Source organism: Panthera tigris, chromosome B2 (genome assembly GCF_018350195.1).
Source record: "Panthera tigris isolate Pti1 chromosome B2, P.tigris_Pti1_mat1.1, whole genome shotgun sequence".
Classification (NCBI taxonomy): Eukaryota; Metazoa; Chordata; class Mammalia; order Carnivora; family Felidae; genus Panthera; species Panthera tigris.
The window spans coordinates 111879298-111894140 of NC_056664.1; the positions used below are offsets into that span (position 1 = coordinate 111879298).

The 14843-nt window shown below is 36.8% G+C and overlaps 1 protein-coding gene across 1 annotated transcript in view; it reads left to right on the plus strand.

The window, feature by feature from the left end:
- RNF217 (ring finger protein 217) overlaps nucleotides 1-14843 on the plus strand; it is a 121926-nt gene that overhangs the window by 78984 nt on the left and 28099 nt on the right. The window contains exon 3 of the mRNA XM_015535943.2: nucleotides 12610-12774. Coding sequence (XP_015391429.2) covers nucleotides 12610-12774 — 165 coding nt within the window. The remainder of the gene's footprint in view (nucleotides 1-12609; nucleotides 12775-14843) is intronic.

Genomic DNA, 14843 nt, shown 5'->3' on the forward strand with positions numbered 1-14843 from the left:
GTTGGAGAACATGTCAGAGCAAGGAATGGGTAAGTGTGCAGGCCCTGAGGGTGAGGCAGGCATGCTGGAAACAGGTGCTTGGTGGAGCTCGTCAGGAGAGAGCCAGGGAGAGGCAGCTGGTCAGGTATTTAAAAGCAGATCATGTTGAGTCTTCCACTGTGCTCAGTTTTAATTTAATTCTGTAGGCATTACAGAAAGATCATTCTGGCAGCATTAGTAGAGGATGTCACGGGAGGGCAAGACTGAAGACAGGCAAATGAGAGCAGCAACTGTGGGAGCAAATCACTGATTCATAGCACTGACTGTACATTACAATCACCCGGAGGGCTTTTAGACACCCAGTGCCCCAGGCCCACCCCAGAACAACTGTCTTGCAATTTTTTGAGCCTCACCTGGTCTAGTGTGCAGTAAATGAAGAGGGAAGACAATGAGGCCCATGGCAGTAGTTTTCATCCTTGTCATTACAGCAGAATGGCAGGATGAAGAGGTTTCAAAGGCTATTTGAAGTCGTCTCCATTTAAGGTAAGTCTTTGCCCATGCTCTGGTGTTAGAAGCAGTGGTTGCTGCATTATTCATTCTGTAGCTTTGAGGGACTGTGGTTTAGAAAGTACCTTCCTCTACTCGTTGCAATGATGAGCTAGAGTAGGTTAGTCAAAGCCTCTTACTGAGTAACTGGGCTTTGAAATTGCTTGGCTCTCATAGTTAATTCTTTTATTTACTGCCTTGGTGCAGGCTAGTCTCATAACTATCAAGAAAACCCTTGTTTTTTGTTCTCTAAAAAGTACATGTTTGAGATTGCAAACTATATAACTAAAATAATGCACTTACGGTGATTTTGAATACTGACTTAATAGCAATAGAATACTTTTAATTTTTTTTATTTTATTTTTGAGAGACAGAGGGCAAGTGGGGAAAGGGCAGAGAGAGAGGGAAACACAGACTCTGAAGCAGGCTCCAGGCTCTGAGCTGTCAGCACACAACCCTACATGACACGGGGCTTGAACTCATACTGTGAGATCATGACCTGAGCTGAAGTTGGATACTTAACCAATTGAGCCACCCAGGTGCCCCATCAATAGAATACATTTATTTGACTCTGTATATTCTTAGGTTAAGTTATTTTTCTTCCAATTTTATGTTATTGGTGTTATCAGAAATTATTCATTTTGAAGACACCTGGGTGGCTCAGTCAGTTAAATGGCCCACTCTTGATTTCGGCTCAGGCCATGGTCTCACCGTTCGTGAGTTCAAGCCCCACATCAGGCTCTGCACTGACAATGCAGAGCTTGCTTAAGATTTTTCTCTCCCCCTCTCTCTACCACTCCATGGTTCAAGCTAACGCTCTCAAAACAAATCAATAAACTTAAAAAAAAAAGTTTTAAAAGAAGAAACTACTAATTTTACAAGGACTTCTTATCCCATAACTTATCATATTTTTTTCTTAAGTTATGTTTGGAATCATATATATAATATATATTTTATATAATTTGTTTATAAAATATATATTGATACAATTAATAGATATTATATAGAGAATATATAGAATATGTATAAACTGTATATATTCTATATATATAAACAGACTGTGCTATTTTAGAATTTTGGGTAGTTAAAACATGTATGCATAATTGAGTCAAAGTGGAAATTATTTAAAAATATATTGTTCTTAGTAAATGGGTGAAAGATTCAAGTTAAGGTGCAATTATAACTATAGTAAAATTTTATAGGTCTCATTTCATCCAAAATCACCAAATCATTTGATGATGAGCATGATTTATTAGAATGCACATGTATTGAGAGGGAAATATGTAAAAATTGAAAATACAAGATCCCATATTTGTACGATTTTCAGTTAACCATGAACTCTCTGATAATATTTGCCAATACCAGTCTTCCTATCAGTTGGGTTGTACGTAAGAAGAAACGTAGGGGACAAATGGATCAAGATGTCAAACCTAGTAAGCTCAGTTTTTTACTTCTGATTAGCAAAGGAGAAGGGAATTTGTTTCAAGGAGAGGAGAAATTCAACACAAAATAAATGTTGATCACCAACACTTAAAATCCTTGATAATGGGTGAGAGATGAAAATCTCAATATAAAGTAAAACTGTTAAGCAACTTCCAAAAAATGTAAAGCTACCACAGAATTTGGGGATGATTACTGTTATTACTCATCTTTACTCTTGAGAAGATGTCTAACAGAAAAGATAAATAATTCCCCCTTTCAATATTGTACAAAGTTCTAGGGATAACACACAATTCCTGAAGCAGTGGTTTTTACTATTTCATACAATGTTTATGTAGCATTTTTCAGCATTAAAGTCTAAGCTCTTACATTAACATGAACTACTTGATTTAGGTATCCATACCTGTCTGGATTCTCATGAGTAAGGAGAGCTCAAACATGAATGTATCAGCAAACCAACTGCAATATTCATGATTATAGTATAGCACCCTACACTGAGACTAGTATCTTTGTTCTTTGCAGTACGTCAGTGCCTATTTTTTAGGTTTGCTCTAGTTTTAAAAATTCCACTTCCCCAGTAACAGAACCCACTTCCAACCTGGTGTAGTTCATCATAACTTTAAGAATTCAAGTACTTGAATGTAATGAATTGAGTCATAACACAGCAGAAACAGAGGGGGAGAAAAAGGTTACCACTAAGATCTAACATGCCTGGGCAATTTAAAATCTCATTATAATATTGTTTGTGGCCTAAAGTGGGTTTTGTACCTATTGATAAAACACTTTAATGTGTATTTCATTATTACTCTTTTTGTGTCATTGAATTATAGTTCATGATCCAAGATGTCACTCTTTGAGCATTTATTATGATTTCTGTCAATTCAGCTATTTTGTAGTAGGAAATACCTTTGGATACATCATCTCACATGAAATTTGAAATCTAAAATATCGTATTTTGGGATTTCATTTGAATAGCTTTGCAAATACCACTTGTTACATTTTTTGTACACTGCAGATGAAAAAGGAATAAACAGAATAGATCAACAAGCAGTAAGAAGAACTCTTAGGTGCAGTACATCTTCCAAGCCCTCATTCAGCATCTCCTTTCTGGCAGAAGTTTGAGTACATAGAGCTTTTCGTTATGTTCTGAACTCCAGTAAACTCCTACTATATTAAATAGAACAAGTATATTCCTGAATTGAGCAATTTACCTGGAGACAAACTTGCCTTTGTGCAAATCCAGGTTTTCTCATCCATATTTATCTTCTTGTTCCTGCAACTCCTGTCATGAGACAATATCTTATCATTTCGTTTCTTTAAAGTTGATTTCAATTTCCAATTAGAAATCAAATTTCTAGCCTGAACAGTTCCTATAATTTATTAATACAACTGCATATCAATGTAGTGAACACATTAGTGATGATAAAATTAAAATGCTAAAGTTGTGGCTTTAATGGTGTTCATGCAATACCTGGAGACAGACACATTACCACTAGAAGAAGTTTTTCTTCATAGCAGCTATCATTTGGGATATTATGGTTATATGTGTGTGGTTATTTGCTTAAAGTCTCTCCCACTGGTTTCTAGGAGGCCAGGTCCAGGCTCGCTGACTGCTGATAAGCTGTGCCAAGCCCTGTATCTGATAGACTGTGCTCTAAAATATATTTGGTGGAACTAATAAACGGGAAAATGCATATATAATAATGTGTACTGTAATAAATGTGCATAGAAAATGCTGAGAGCATGGGAGAAGAAAGGTCAGGAGAGATTTAAAAGGCTTCATTAAAGAGTAAACTAAGCCTTGAAATGTTGAATTTGCCAAGCTGGAAAAGGTGGGTCAGAGAACTGGCTTCAAACTAGATTTAAACTCTCAGCCTTCCACATACTAGTTCTGCACCTGTGAGTTTTCACATCTTTTACTGGGGTTACTAATAGTACCTGCCAAAAGGGCATAGAAAGGATGAAACAAGGTGACACATGTAAAGTGCTTAGCACCATGTGTGACACATTCTAAGTGTTCAACACTTGCTAGAAATTATTATGTTTGCCATCATTATTAGGCAGGGGCCACAGAATGAGCAATCCTAGGTTATTGGGAGGAATATAGAGGAGTCAAGAACAAGACAGGTGGAATAAAAGATTGGGTGACTGGTGGATGGTGGGAGTAAAGGAGGGATGATATTGACTATGTCTTAAAGAGGAGTCACTTTGAGGAGTGAAAAACAAATTCATCTTGAAATGTGTTGCTAATGTTGTTTGAAGACCCTTTGGGGCCTCAAAGGGGTATCCAAGAAGCATGGATCTCATGAGGAGGGATCTTATGGCAAGCATTAATATTTGAGGAGGTTGAGGCAGGAGGGAGGTGACTGAATTCACAGAAATGTATAACACATATTTTGGGAGGTAGAGAAAGTTATGGTTTTTCATGGGAAAAAGGAGAGAATGGCAAATGATTAAATGCAGACATTTTATGCTCCTCAGTAAAATACTGAGGTATGTGCAGCCCTAGGTTTTCTTCCTTTTTCCAGGTGTAAACGAAGAAATGGTCCCCCTTTTCATACTGATTTGGAGTAAGTTGAAGGACATGCATAATCAACAAGGAAACATGATAGTGGTCATTTTCTTTATGATTTCCTTCAGGCATAACTAATAATAATCTCCACTCTTCTTCCCACAAATATTAAACAAAACCTTGAAAATTCACAAAATGGTGCTTTGACTCATTGTAAGGTGAAAGAAAAAAGCCAATAAAATATCCTGGGGAAACTCCCTCTATATTCTTACCTTATATATTTAGCAGTCTTTTTTTTTCCTCTCTCCGGGTAGAAATCAGATTTTATAAAGCTGTGCAAATACATGGTTTCCTTGCATGGCAAAAGAACTTTTCTAAGGGCTTTATAATCAAATCAGTGGGCTTTTTGTTTGTAATTGGTATACTTTGAAATGTGCTTAACTGGAAGGCTGGAATTCTGATAATACTGAATTTACCCTCTTCCTGTGTCTATTATTCAATCCTCTCTGACCTGTTCTGTACTCCAGAAAGTTGCCTCTTTGAACTCCTTCTCCAGATTCCCTGACATCTTGATTCCTATTTGGGTTCAGCCAAATGTTGGCATTGGCAGGAAACAGGAAGATGGGAGGAGAGAACAGTAGATGCATTACTTCCTCACTCCCTTCCTAATTCAATGCAAAGCTCTAGCAGTAGCCATGTCCCTTTTATGACTGTACCTCCCGCTGGGTGGTCCCTCCTCCATATCTCTTTTCTTTTAATACAATTTATTGTCAAGTTGGCTAGCATAGAGTGTATACAGTCCGCTCTTGGTTTTGGAGGTAGATTCCCATGATTCATCACTTTCATACAACACCCAGTGCTCATCCCAACAAGTGCCCTCCTCATTTGCCCATCCCCCCATATTTCTAATTCTCACTGAGCTGCAGAAACCTCTTTCCTGCTTTGTCTCTTTGGTGCTAACAGTGACTTCCCACTATTTCTGCTTCTGTGGGCCTGCCTATTCTTTATTCAAATGCCAGCTGCACATCTTCAGGTGTACCTCCAATAAACAATTTTCATAAATAAATAAATGAATGAATAAATAAATAAATAAATAAATAAATATGCTTAAGCTTTCTTTTAGTAAAGATAATTTGAGAATTTTTTTCTGTGTACAAAAATTTTTAAAGGTTTCCCATGAAAGTGTGGCTAGCATGCTGCTTTGCTCTTTGGTTTTTCCCTGACACCATCACTTTAAATGGACAATGTTTACAAATTGAGAATCACATTGTGCATCAGCCCTGCAAGATCAGTTTATGCTATAATACACAACAATTTCTCTTGGCATTAATGCATCACTGTTGTTGGGAGCTGTAGAAAACAAGTATAGTTTCTTAAATGATTGTTGCTAGCATAGATTTGTGAGCGAGATAAAGATGAAGTCGTCTACCCTGGTTTAAAGAAGCCAGCTTAAACAAAGGGTGTGTTATATATGCTAACTTTGAAAAAAATGTGTAACACTCAGCTATGATGCAGATCTACTAAATTTTATTGGGATGCATTTTCCCCTCTAGTTACTAATGAAGTGCTTTACTAAAGTTCTTTGTTTGCTTTCTTGATGTATAAATTAGCTGCAATATTTTATAGTTTCCTTACTTGAACTTCTAACAACAAAGGCCAAATATTAGAATTCATTTAGTATTTTAGCCTCCATCTGATGTTTTAGAAAAAGTACAATAATTGTTATAATCAAGACTCATAGCTACCATAAACCGACCTACATTGAGACTGAAAACTGTTGCTGTTTTTTTCACTTCATTACATCATCTCTTGGGTCTTCAGCAGAAGAGACAAGCTGAAGAATCATTTCTCTCTGACCATGTGCAGAAGAGTGGGTAGAAGTAAGCCAAGTCTGGTGCTCATTCTAAAATGGTCTGGAATTTCTGTGCATTTCTCACCTACCATACTCTGTACTTCTACCTTGCCATATGTACCTTCTCAGATCTGTACGGGAACCTAATGCAACAGTCTTCATGTGCATAAATCGTGTCTACAAAATGCTTACAGGTGGCTATTCAGACATTGATTCAACACTCCCATTTTTAAGAAACTTTCTACTTACAGACTAATTCCCTTCTGTTTTGAAAGAATTCATTGTTACCTTCAGGCTGAGACCTATCTCTTGTTTTTACCTTTGGTCACAGACAATAGTCCCATTTCCCCACGTACAGTATGTAATTAGATGGTCCTCCTGCTTCTTTAGGTGGGTTGACTCTGAGATATTAGCCTTATTGTGTTGTGTTCAGAATAGATGTCTTATTGAAAATTAGATGATGCCATACTGCCCTGGCTAGTAATTTTGGATTAAATCAGGGCAGAATCTTCCAGTGCCAATTATGTTCACCTATGAAGAGGTAGGTCCTCAAACAAGAAATAAGTTGAGACAGATTCTTCTCTGGGCCTTGCTTTCTAGGTTTAGAGGAAAAGTCTACAAATGCTTAAAGGTGTTTCCAAGTGGTAGAAGCAAAATGGATTGGTATGAAACAATGTTTTTCAAATTAGGGAGAGAGGACTCTTTGCAAAGACAGAACCCCTAGAAGAGTATGTCTTTCTATTGAAAATGAAAGCTAGTACTAAAGTGGATGTATTGTGTGATAAATAGTGTGTTGCATATGTAAAAGGAGCCTAGAAATCAATATGAGGGATGTCAGTAAGGCTATTTATATAAATAACCACTATATCTCCATACAGGTTATCTTATGTGTTAACTTGTTTTTTGTTTGTTTGTTTGTCTGTCTGTTTGTTTGTTGCCCTCATTTGATCCCTACCCTCTAGGAAAGTTTTCCGTTCATTTTCCAGCTTAGGTTCACTATGCTGTGAGAAATTAAGGCAAGGGTCACTGGGCCACATTTGGACTGTGTTCAGGGAACAGTGCCTCGTGAAGCCTGTATATTACTGGCACTATATTCAGGGAGAGATCCCAAGTAGAAGGGGACTAATGGACTAATCTTACAGACTAAGAATCAAGGCAAGAAGTCAAGCCATGTTTTCCCCATGTGGAGAACCTGCCACTCTTGCTTTAGGATTTGATCATATAAGGGAGCAAATAGTGCTTCTTTGAAAGTATTTGAAGCCATGCATCAAAGAATACTTTTCTCCTCTCTATTGTACCCTGTACTTCTTCACAATCTTCTTGTCTTCAAGAAAACCATCTTATCATAAAACTTTTTATAACCATGTCATTTCTCTATTATTTATATACTGATCAGTTTCTTCAGGGCACAGCCTAGTCTGACAAAGACTTAAGTCATGTTAAGCTACAGACAAAGCCATAAGTTGTATGTTTCATGTAAGCAAGTTCTGGACCACAGTGTATTTTGAGAGACGCATCAAGAGTATAGGAGCATAAATGTAAGACTGAGTGGACTTGTTTATTAGACACTTCAGCAAGGCTGAGGATTGAACCAGTTGAGGTGACATCTCTGGGCCATACTAGAACACTTGCTATTTCCCCCCATGCACTGGGTGCTTTCAGCCTCTGTGATAGCTTTGGATGTGCCCTCTGCCAGAAGTGTTACCCCACCACTTGCCCCAGACACATTCCACTCAACCTTCAAGGCCACATTCTCTCTGAACATTACTCTTCCAGCCTTCTCTGAAACACCTTTGCTATGGCACCCACTTGTCGAAGCTTCTAGTTTAGTGCTTATGACACCGTTTTATAGCTCTCTGGGTTTGTATCTGTCTGTCTTCAGTAAATTCCTTGAGGATAAGTATTTTCATTCTTTTTTATGTGCCTAAAATCAGTACATTCAGTACCTACTACTTGAAGGTACTCAATAAATATTTTTTGAATGGGTAAATGAATGGTGAATATGTTTTATTATTGAGTGTCTTAACCTATAGTTCTAATAAAACAAATTCTTCTTAGAAAACTGAGTTAGCTCATATTTGCAATGCTGCATTTATACACAGAGATTATCTAGTATTTTATGTTTAGTAAGTAATGATTTTGTGATTTAAAATAATTATATATATAGGAGTGTATAGAATTTCAGCCAAAAAAAAAAAGATGTTTCTGGGGTGCCTTTTGGTTTTGAACTCTTTTATGTTGTGTTTTTTTTTTATTTGGTATGACGAACTGTCAAGAGAAAACACCATTTGCTGAGGGCAAGTAGATGGGTTTAACCTGTCATCTGAGTGTCACTGTAGCCCATATTTCTGTAAAAACTAAAGGAATTCAAAAGTCAAAAATGTAATATAAAGGTTTTTTAATCTTTCATGGATTCTGGGACAAGTTATTCAAGATTCTTAACTCTGATAACTTTATTCTTAAAACACTTGCAGCCCCCTGTCTCTTGTAGGAGAGTTTGATCATGATCGTGAGCTCAGTAAAATGTCATGTGGATAAAATATTTAGTAAATATCATCTAGTAATCTAAGAAATAATGATACCATCTCAGCCATTAGTCATAAATTAGATAGATATGTTGATTTTTCTTTGAATTCATTTAATGTTACCCAATATGTAGTGCTTCCTGTGTGCAAAATAATTCATTTTACAAATAACTTTGAGTGCCTGCCATGTGCCAGAAGTTCTATGTTACTTATCTCAGGAAATACAGGATGCCTGAGACATCCTTTGTCCTCAGTGAACTTGTAGCCTGTTAAGGAGATTAGACATCTACATGTCTAATGGGAGTTCTGTAAAAGAGACACTGAATCTCTTTGGGAGGAATAGGGAAGACATCTTCAAGCAAGTCGTGTTTGATCCGGATAAGATTTCAATAGACAGATTGTGTTCATTGGACTTTCTCCAATTACAAGAGACAGAGATATACTTTCTTTCAAGCTACCTGAGTTAACGAGGTTTCCTGCAAGGCTCCACAGGAAGAAGGAAGGGCAGGAAAACAGCCTCAGCAGCCACTGAAAATACAGCACTCTTTCTGTTTGCATGAGAGCCCTTCTGTTGCGTCACTGGACTTGAATGTCCGTTGTTCCCTTCTGTGATCTGCTGTTCCCTTCTGTGATCTGCACTGTGCTCACTCAGCTTTTCTCACCTTTGTCTTCACAGCAGAGGTAAAGTTTATGTGTATCCCCATTTCACTCCTCAAGAGAATAAATCTGTCTTGCCGAATCTCTGTTCAACTATGAGCACCCGGCTACACAAACTCATGCCAGCCACCCCATAGACTGCTTGCCAGCCAGTGGATACATGCGTTTGCTGAGGGACTCATCCCTATTGTAATCAGTTGTGACCAGGGATACAGGGTCAGATGGTATCGAGCAGAGCTTCTCAAACTTTAGCATGCATGTGAATCACCAGGGGACCTTGTGAAAATGCAGGCTCTAGTTCAGTAGGTAAGGGCCGTGACATGAATTTTTTGTTTCCAGCAAACTACCAGGCGATGCTGATGTAGCTGCCCCTCCAACCACACTTGGGACAGAAAGGATAGAATGTAGTGGCCTCTGCATGAATATAATTACTCAGAAGGCAGGCACTCCGTGTGGAAGGGCTGTGGTTGTAAGACAGCATTTCATGTGGAGGAAGAAGTATTAAAAAAAGGAGTGGAAGAAGATGCAGCAGTGATGTCCATTTGTGTTTTATAGAAGGCCAATTTTGAATATGGTTAAGGTCACAATGAATAAGGCATCTTCAGACCAAACAGCATGTAGACAATATAGAACAACAGTGTTGTTGGGGTTGACTATTAATCCTTTTATTATCTTACTCCAGAGCAAAACAATAGTTATTTTAATGTTTTCAGTGAGAGACAGTAAGCAGTTGGATCTGAATTTAAATTATTCATCTTCATTTGAGAGCTTACTGCGAAACTCTTTTCACAGTTTGCCACCGAGTTCGCGTTGGTGAAGATTGCCACAGGACTTAGCTGTTTATTATGCAAAGTTGGGAGCCTGAGTCCCTGGTGTAGACACCCACGTATCAGATTCTTTATCATTCTGGTACCTTAGGAGAGTCACACGGTTCTAATTGTCTTCATTAGGGATCCATAGGGATGATAGTTTAGCACTTGGTCACAAAGATCCTTGAACCATTTTGATGTCTGACATCCACAAAGTTAATCCCAGTGTCAAAGTGCCATTTCATTCATTCTTCTGTTCATTTCATAAACACAATCTGACTGATTAAAAAGCAAAGAAGTTTTTTTTCTTATTTGACAGTGCTAGAGGTCAGTGATTTAAAATTATGAATCATGTTGAATAGAAGGGAATTTACTTAAATATTCAAGTCCTGATAATCACAGACGCGTGAGGAAAAACGAGTCTTTCTGACTTCTTCCCCATTTCATTCATTACATGAGAAAGTTACATTCATACGCCTCATGTGATATTTACATTTATTCCTCATTGTTCAATGACAAGGGGGAGATGATCGTTTTATATTGTTTTATTATCTGGAGTTTACCCACTTCAACTCATTCTTCTTACTTTAAAATGACTATTTAACTTTAATGACCAGAGAAGGCAAAAATGATTACTTTAAATGGCTAAATAGCAACATGCCTCCCTTTTATAACCAAGAAATCTCCTAATTTCTGTAAATAAAATTTTGAAAAGGATTTTCAACATTCACTTTTTGTTGGTAGTCATGAAGAATTCTGACTTACTGAATAGCTTAACCATGGCTTTGACTTCTATGTTTTTTGTTTTCAAATGCTGAAGAAAGAATACTTTCTTTCTTGCTGGCTTTGGAGCTAGACAAACTTATGTTTAAATTTCTTCTTAAGGCAAACTTGCTACGTTACTTTGGACAAGTTATTTAATCTCTGTGAGCCTTAGTTTCCTTATCTATAAACTTGTGATTCTGTCTACTTTGTAGCATTATTTTGGAGGTAAAAATAAATACTTCATGTCATGCAGTGGTATAAATATTATACCTAAGAGAATTTCAATAAATAAATAGACATGATGTTTAAAATTTTCTGACAAAATAACATTTTGTTTTGATATAAATTAAAAGCAAAAGTACTTTTGTTACTTCATGTTTACATAGGAAGAATATTATCTATTCTTGACATTGGTAAAAACTGCAGTGCTTTGAGTTATAAGATCTGTGATCGTAATTTCTCCTTGGTTAATCTCTATATCGGAAGCTTTGTTGTCAAAAAAAAAAGTGGTTTTCCAAGAAAATAAGCAGAGATATTGTCAGCAGTTTACCAAAAGAAATTCTAACTAGTTTTCAAAGTGTAGTCAGTAAATTCACTCATGCTGTGTGAAATAATATACAGGAGCACGGAGAATAGTTATCCGTTTTGTTTATATTGAGACATTTTATTCACTTTAATCCAGCAGGGCTGAGAAATTCAAATTATGCCTATATGTTCTTGGAGAGTGAACACCAGAAATATTGTATGAGAATGGGACACCTCACTATCATTCAAAATGAAGGAAGTAAGAAAAATGTCTTCCATATCAAGTGGAAAACAGATATTTTCAATGAACATAAACACATACTCTCACATATACGTCTACATAGTGAAAATGCAAAGACATTTTTTTGATGGATTCCTAGGTACAGGCCACAGGATCACCATACAGATATATTTCTAATAGGATCCTTTGTATTAATTTTATAATTAACCTCCCTTAGATTAATAACAAATGAGACATGTCCTTTATTTTAGATGGCATTTACCTAGTAAATGCTGGTATAGTAGTTTATTTGCCAGTGTGTTTTTCATTTGATGGAGCATCTCTGGGGCTTTGATTTTATAAAAGTTAATGAAGCCATTGGTAATAGCAATGGAAACTCCTGGGAAATTGTTTCAAAGAAAATGTGAATTTCAGGGTAGCAGCCTCAGTTTGTAGGTTCAGAGCATTGTGGACTTCAGATCTTACTCTGTGCTTCAATCTAGAAGATTTTCTTAAAGCCAAAATAATTTCCAGAATGTCCCAATGTTTATTTCCAGTATGGTCTACAAACAGCCTTACCATCCATGTCAAAGCAATTCTTTCCTCCTTTAATAATAGAACAGTTACATCTCATTGTAGTGTAATCTTATAGCGGGGTAATATTTTAAGTCTGGACAGATTATAACCTTCAAGCTAATCTCCTCAAGCATCATCATTCTTATCCTCTTAGGAACTGTCAATATGTCTACCAGTGCTTAATGTTACTTTTCCTTATACAGATCCAGTGCCCCACTTGCCAATTCGTCTGGTGTTTTAAGTGCCACTCTCCTTGGCATGAAGGTGTTAGCTGCAAGGAGTACAAAAAAGGGGACAAGTTGTTGCGTCACTGGGCCAGTGAGATTGAGCATGGGCAGAGGAATGCCCAGAAGTGTCCAAAGTGCAAGGTGAGAAAACTAACCTTTGCCCAGAAAATCACTGAACGGTAACATTTACAATATTGAAGTGAATTGTATTGTGTAACTGTTTTAATGCAGGTTATTTGCTGTTTCATTTTAGAAGAGTAATTATATTACATAACTAAATGGAAGATTTTTGCATATAAACGACGTATATTCTTTTTACTTGCATTGTACTTCAAAATTTAAGGAGGCTACATATAATTACTGATTTTAACCTTCAAAGTTTTTATGTTCTAATGGAGAGGTGTGGTGCACCTGGGTGGCTCAGTCAGCGGAGTGTCCGACTTCGGCTCAGGTCATGGTCTCATGGTTCCTGGGTTTGAGTCACACTTTGGGCTCACTGCTGTCGGTGCAGAACCTGCTTCAGCTTCTCTTCCCCTTTTTCTCCCTGACCCTCTTCGGTTCATGTCCACACGTGTGCGTGCTCTCTTTCTCTCAAAAATAAATAAACATTAAAAAAATCTGAATTGTTCAAAAAAAAAACCTAAAACTAAAAATGGAGATGTGTGTATAGGGAAAAGCCGAAATGAAAATAATGTAAAATATTATTTCTAGTTTCCCGCATGTACTATAATCACTATTCAATTATGCAGGCTCTGAGTCCTGCTATCCTTTGCTTTTCTCTCCCTCTTCCATTGCTTATCACTTAAGGATTACATTAAGCTGATCATTTGCTTTTTGTAAATCTGGTGCGGTAGAAGCTAATAGCTGAAGTCAGAACTTAGGGATTTTATGAATCCCATTTCTCATTTTTCTCTTGATTATCACGCAGGCAATCAAAAGTTAGTAGGCATTTGAGCTGAGATTTACATGTTGAAAGTCAACCATGCAAACAGCCAGGGAAGGCTCACCTGTAGAGAAATCAGCAAGTAAATCCAGCCAGAAAACTTTGGATTTGATACTTACAGGATAGGGATCTGTTTAAGTTTGGAGTTTTTCTTTTTTTTTTTTTCCTCAAAACTCACTTTAGAAACTTATATGTGTGTATATGTATATGTACACTCTTCCGTATGTTTTCCACTTTTTGCCAAATTAATCTTTAGAAATCAGTCTAGTTCCATCTACATTGTTGGAAATGGCAAGATTGCATTTTTTTTTTTTTTGATCGCTGAGTAAGACAAATTATCATATGATTTCACTCATGTGGAATTTAAGAAACAAAACAGATTAACATAGGGGAAAGGAAGGAACAATAAAATAAGATAAAAACAGAGAGGGGGGTAAACCATAAGAGACTCTTAAATATGGAGAACAAACTGAGGCTTGCTGGAGGAGAGGAGGGTGTGGAGTGGGCTAAGTGGGTGATGGACATTAAGGAGGGCACTTTTTGGGAGGAGCACTGGGTGTAAGTGATGAATCATTAAATTCTACTCCTGAAAGCAATACTATACTCTATGTTAACTAACTTTAACCTAAAAGAAAAGAAGAAAGAAATCAGTGCAGATTGGGCCTAAGAACAATTTTGCAATTCCTTCCTGGAGACTTAGCACCAGATAAATAAAATTCGACTTCTCAGAAAATTTTTAAAAATTAATCATTTTAAATCCTACTTGAAGTAATAAAGCATATTCTGAAGCCTATTAATGAGCATAAATGTAATGCACAGATTCACGGTATTAGATTCACATACTAGTTTGCACATATAGTAAGTAAAAGTATTGCCTCAAATAACATGTTGCAATCTTAGCAACTGAAAAAACTTTTGAAATAGTTTAGATGACCTGGCTCCTTAAAAGCCATGTCTAAAGGTGTTTGAGCTAAAGCTTTCTTTGTTTTCCCTGTGGAAGGCAAATTCATCCACAATTATCGTTTTGATTTTAGAGTTGTTCCAGATCACTGCCTCAACTGCTCAGTGCACTTCCATTTTTCATACGCTGAAGAACAATGAGAAAATGAGGCCTTTCCTCCTTTCTCTTGCCTTTTCAGTTTATTCAAAGCTGCTACTCACTTTCAACTAAATAAAGACCAGTAGGAATTTAGAACTGCTGTTAAGCCATTCTATTTAACACTTTATTCAAAAGCATACTTTTTATTTCTCTGGAACGTTGTAAAAA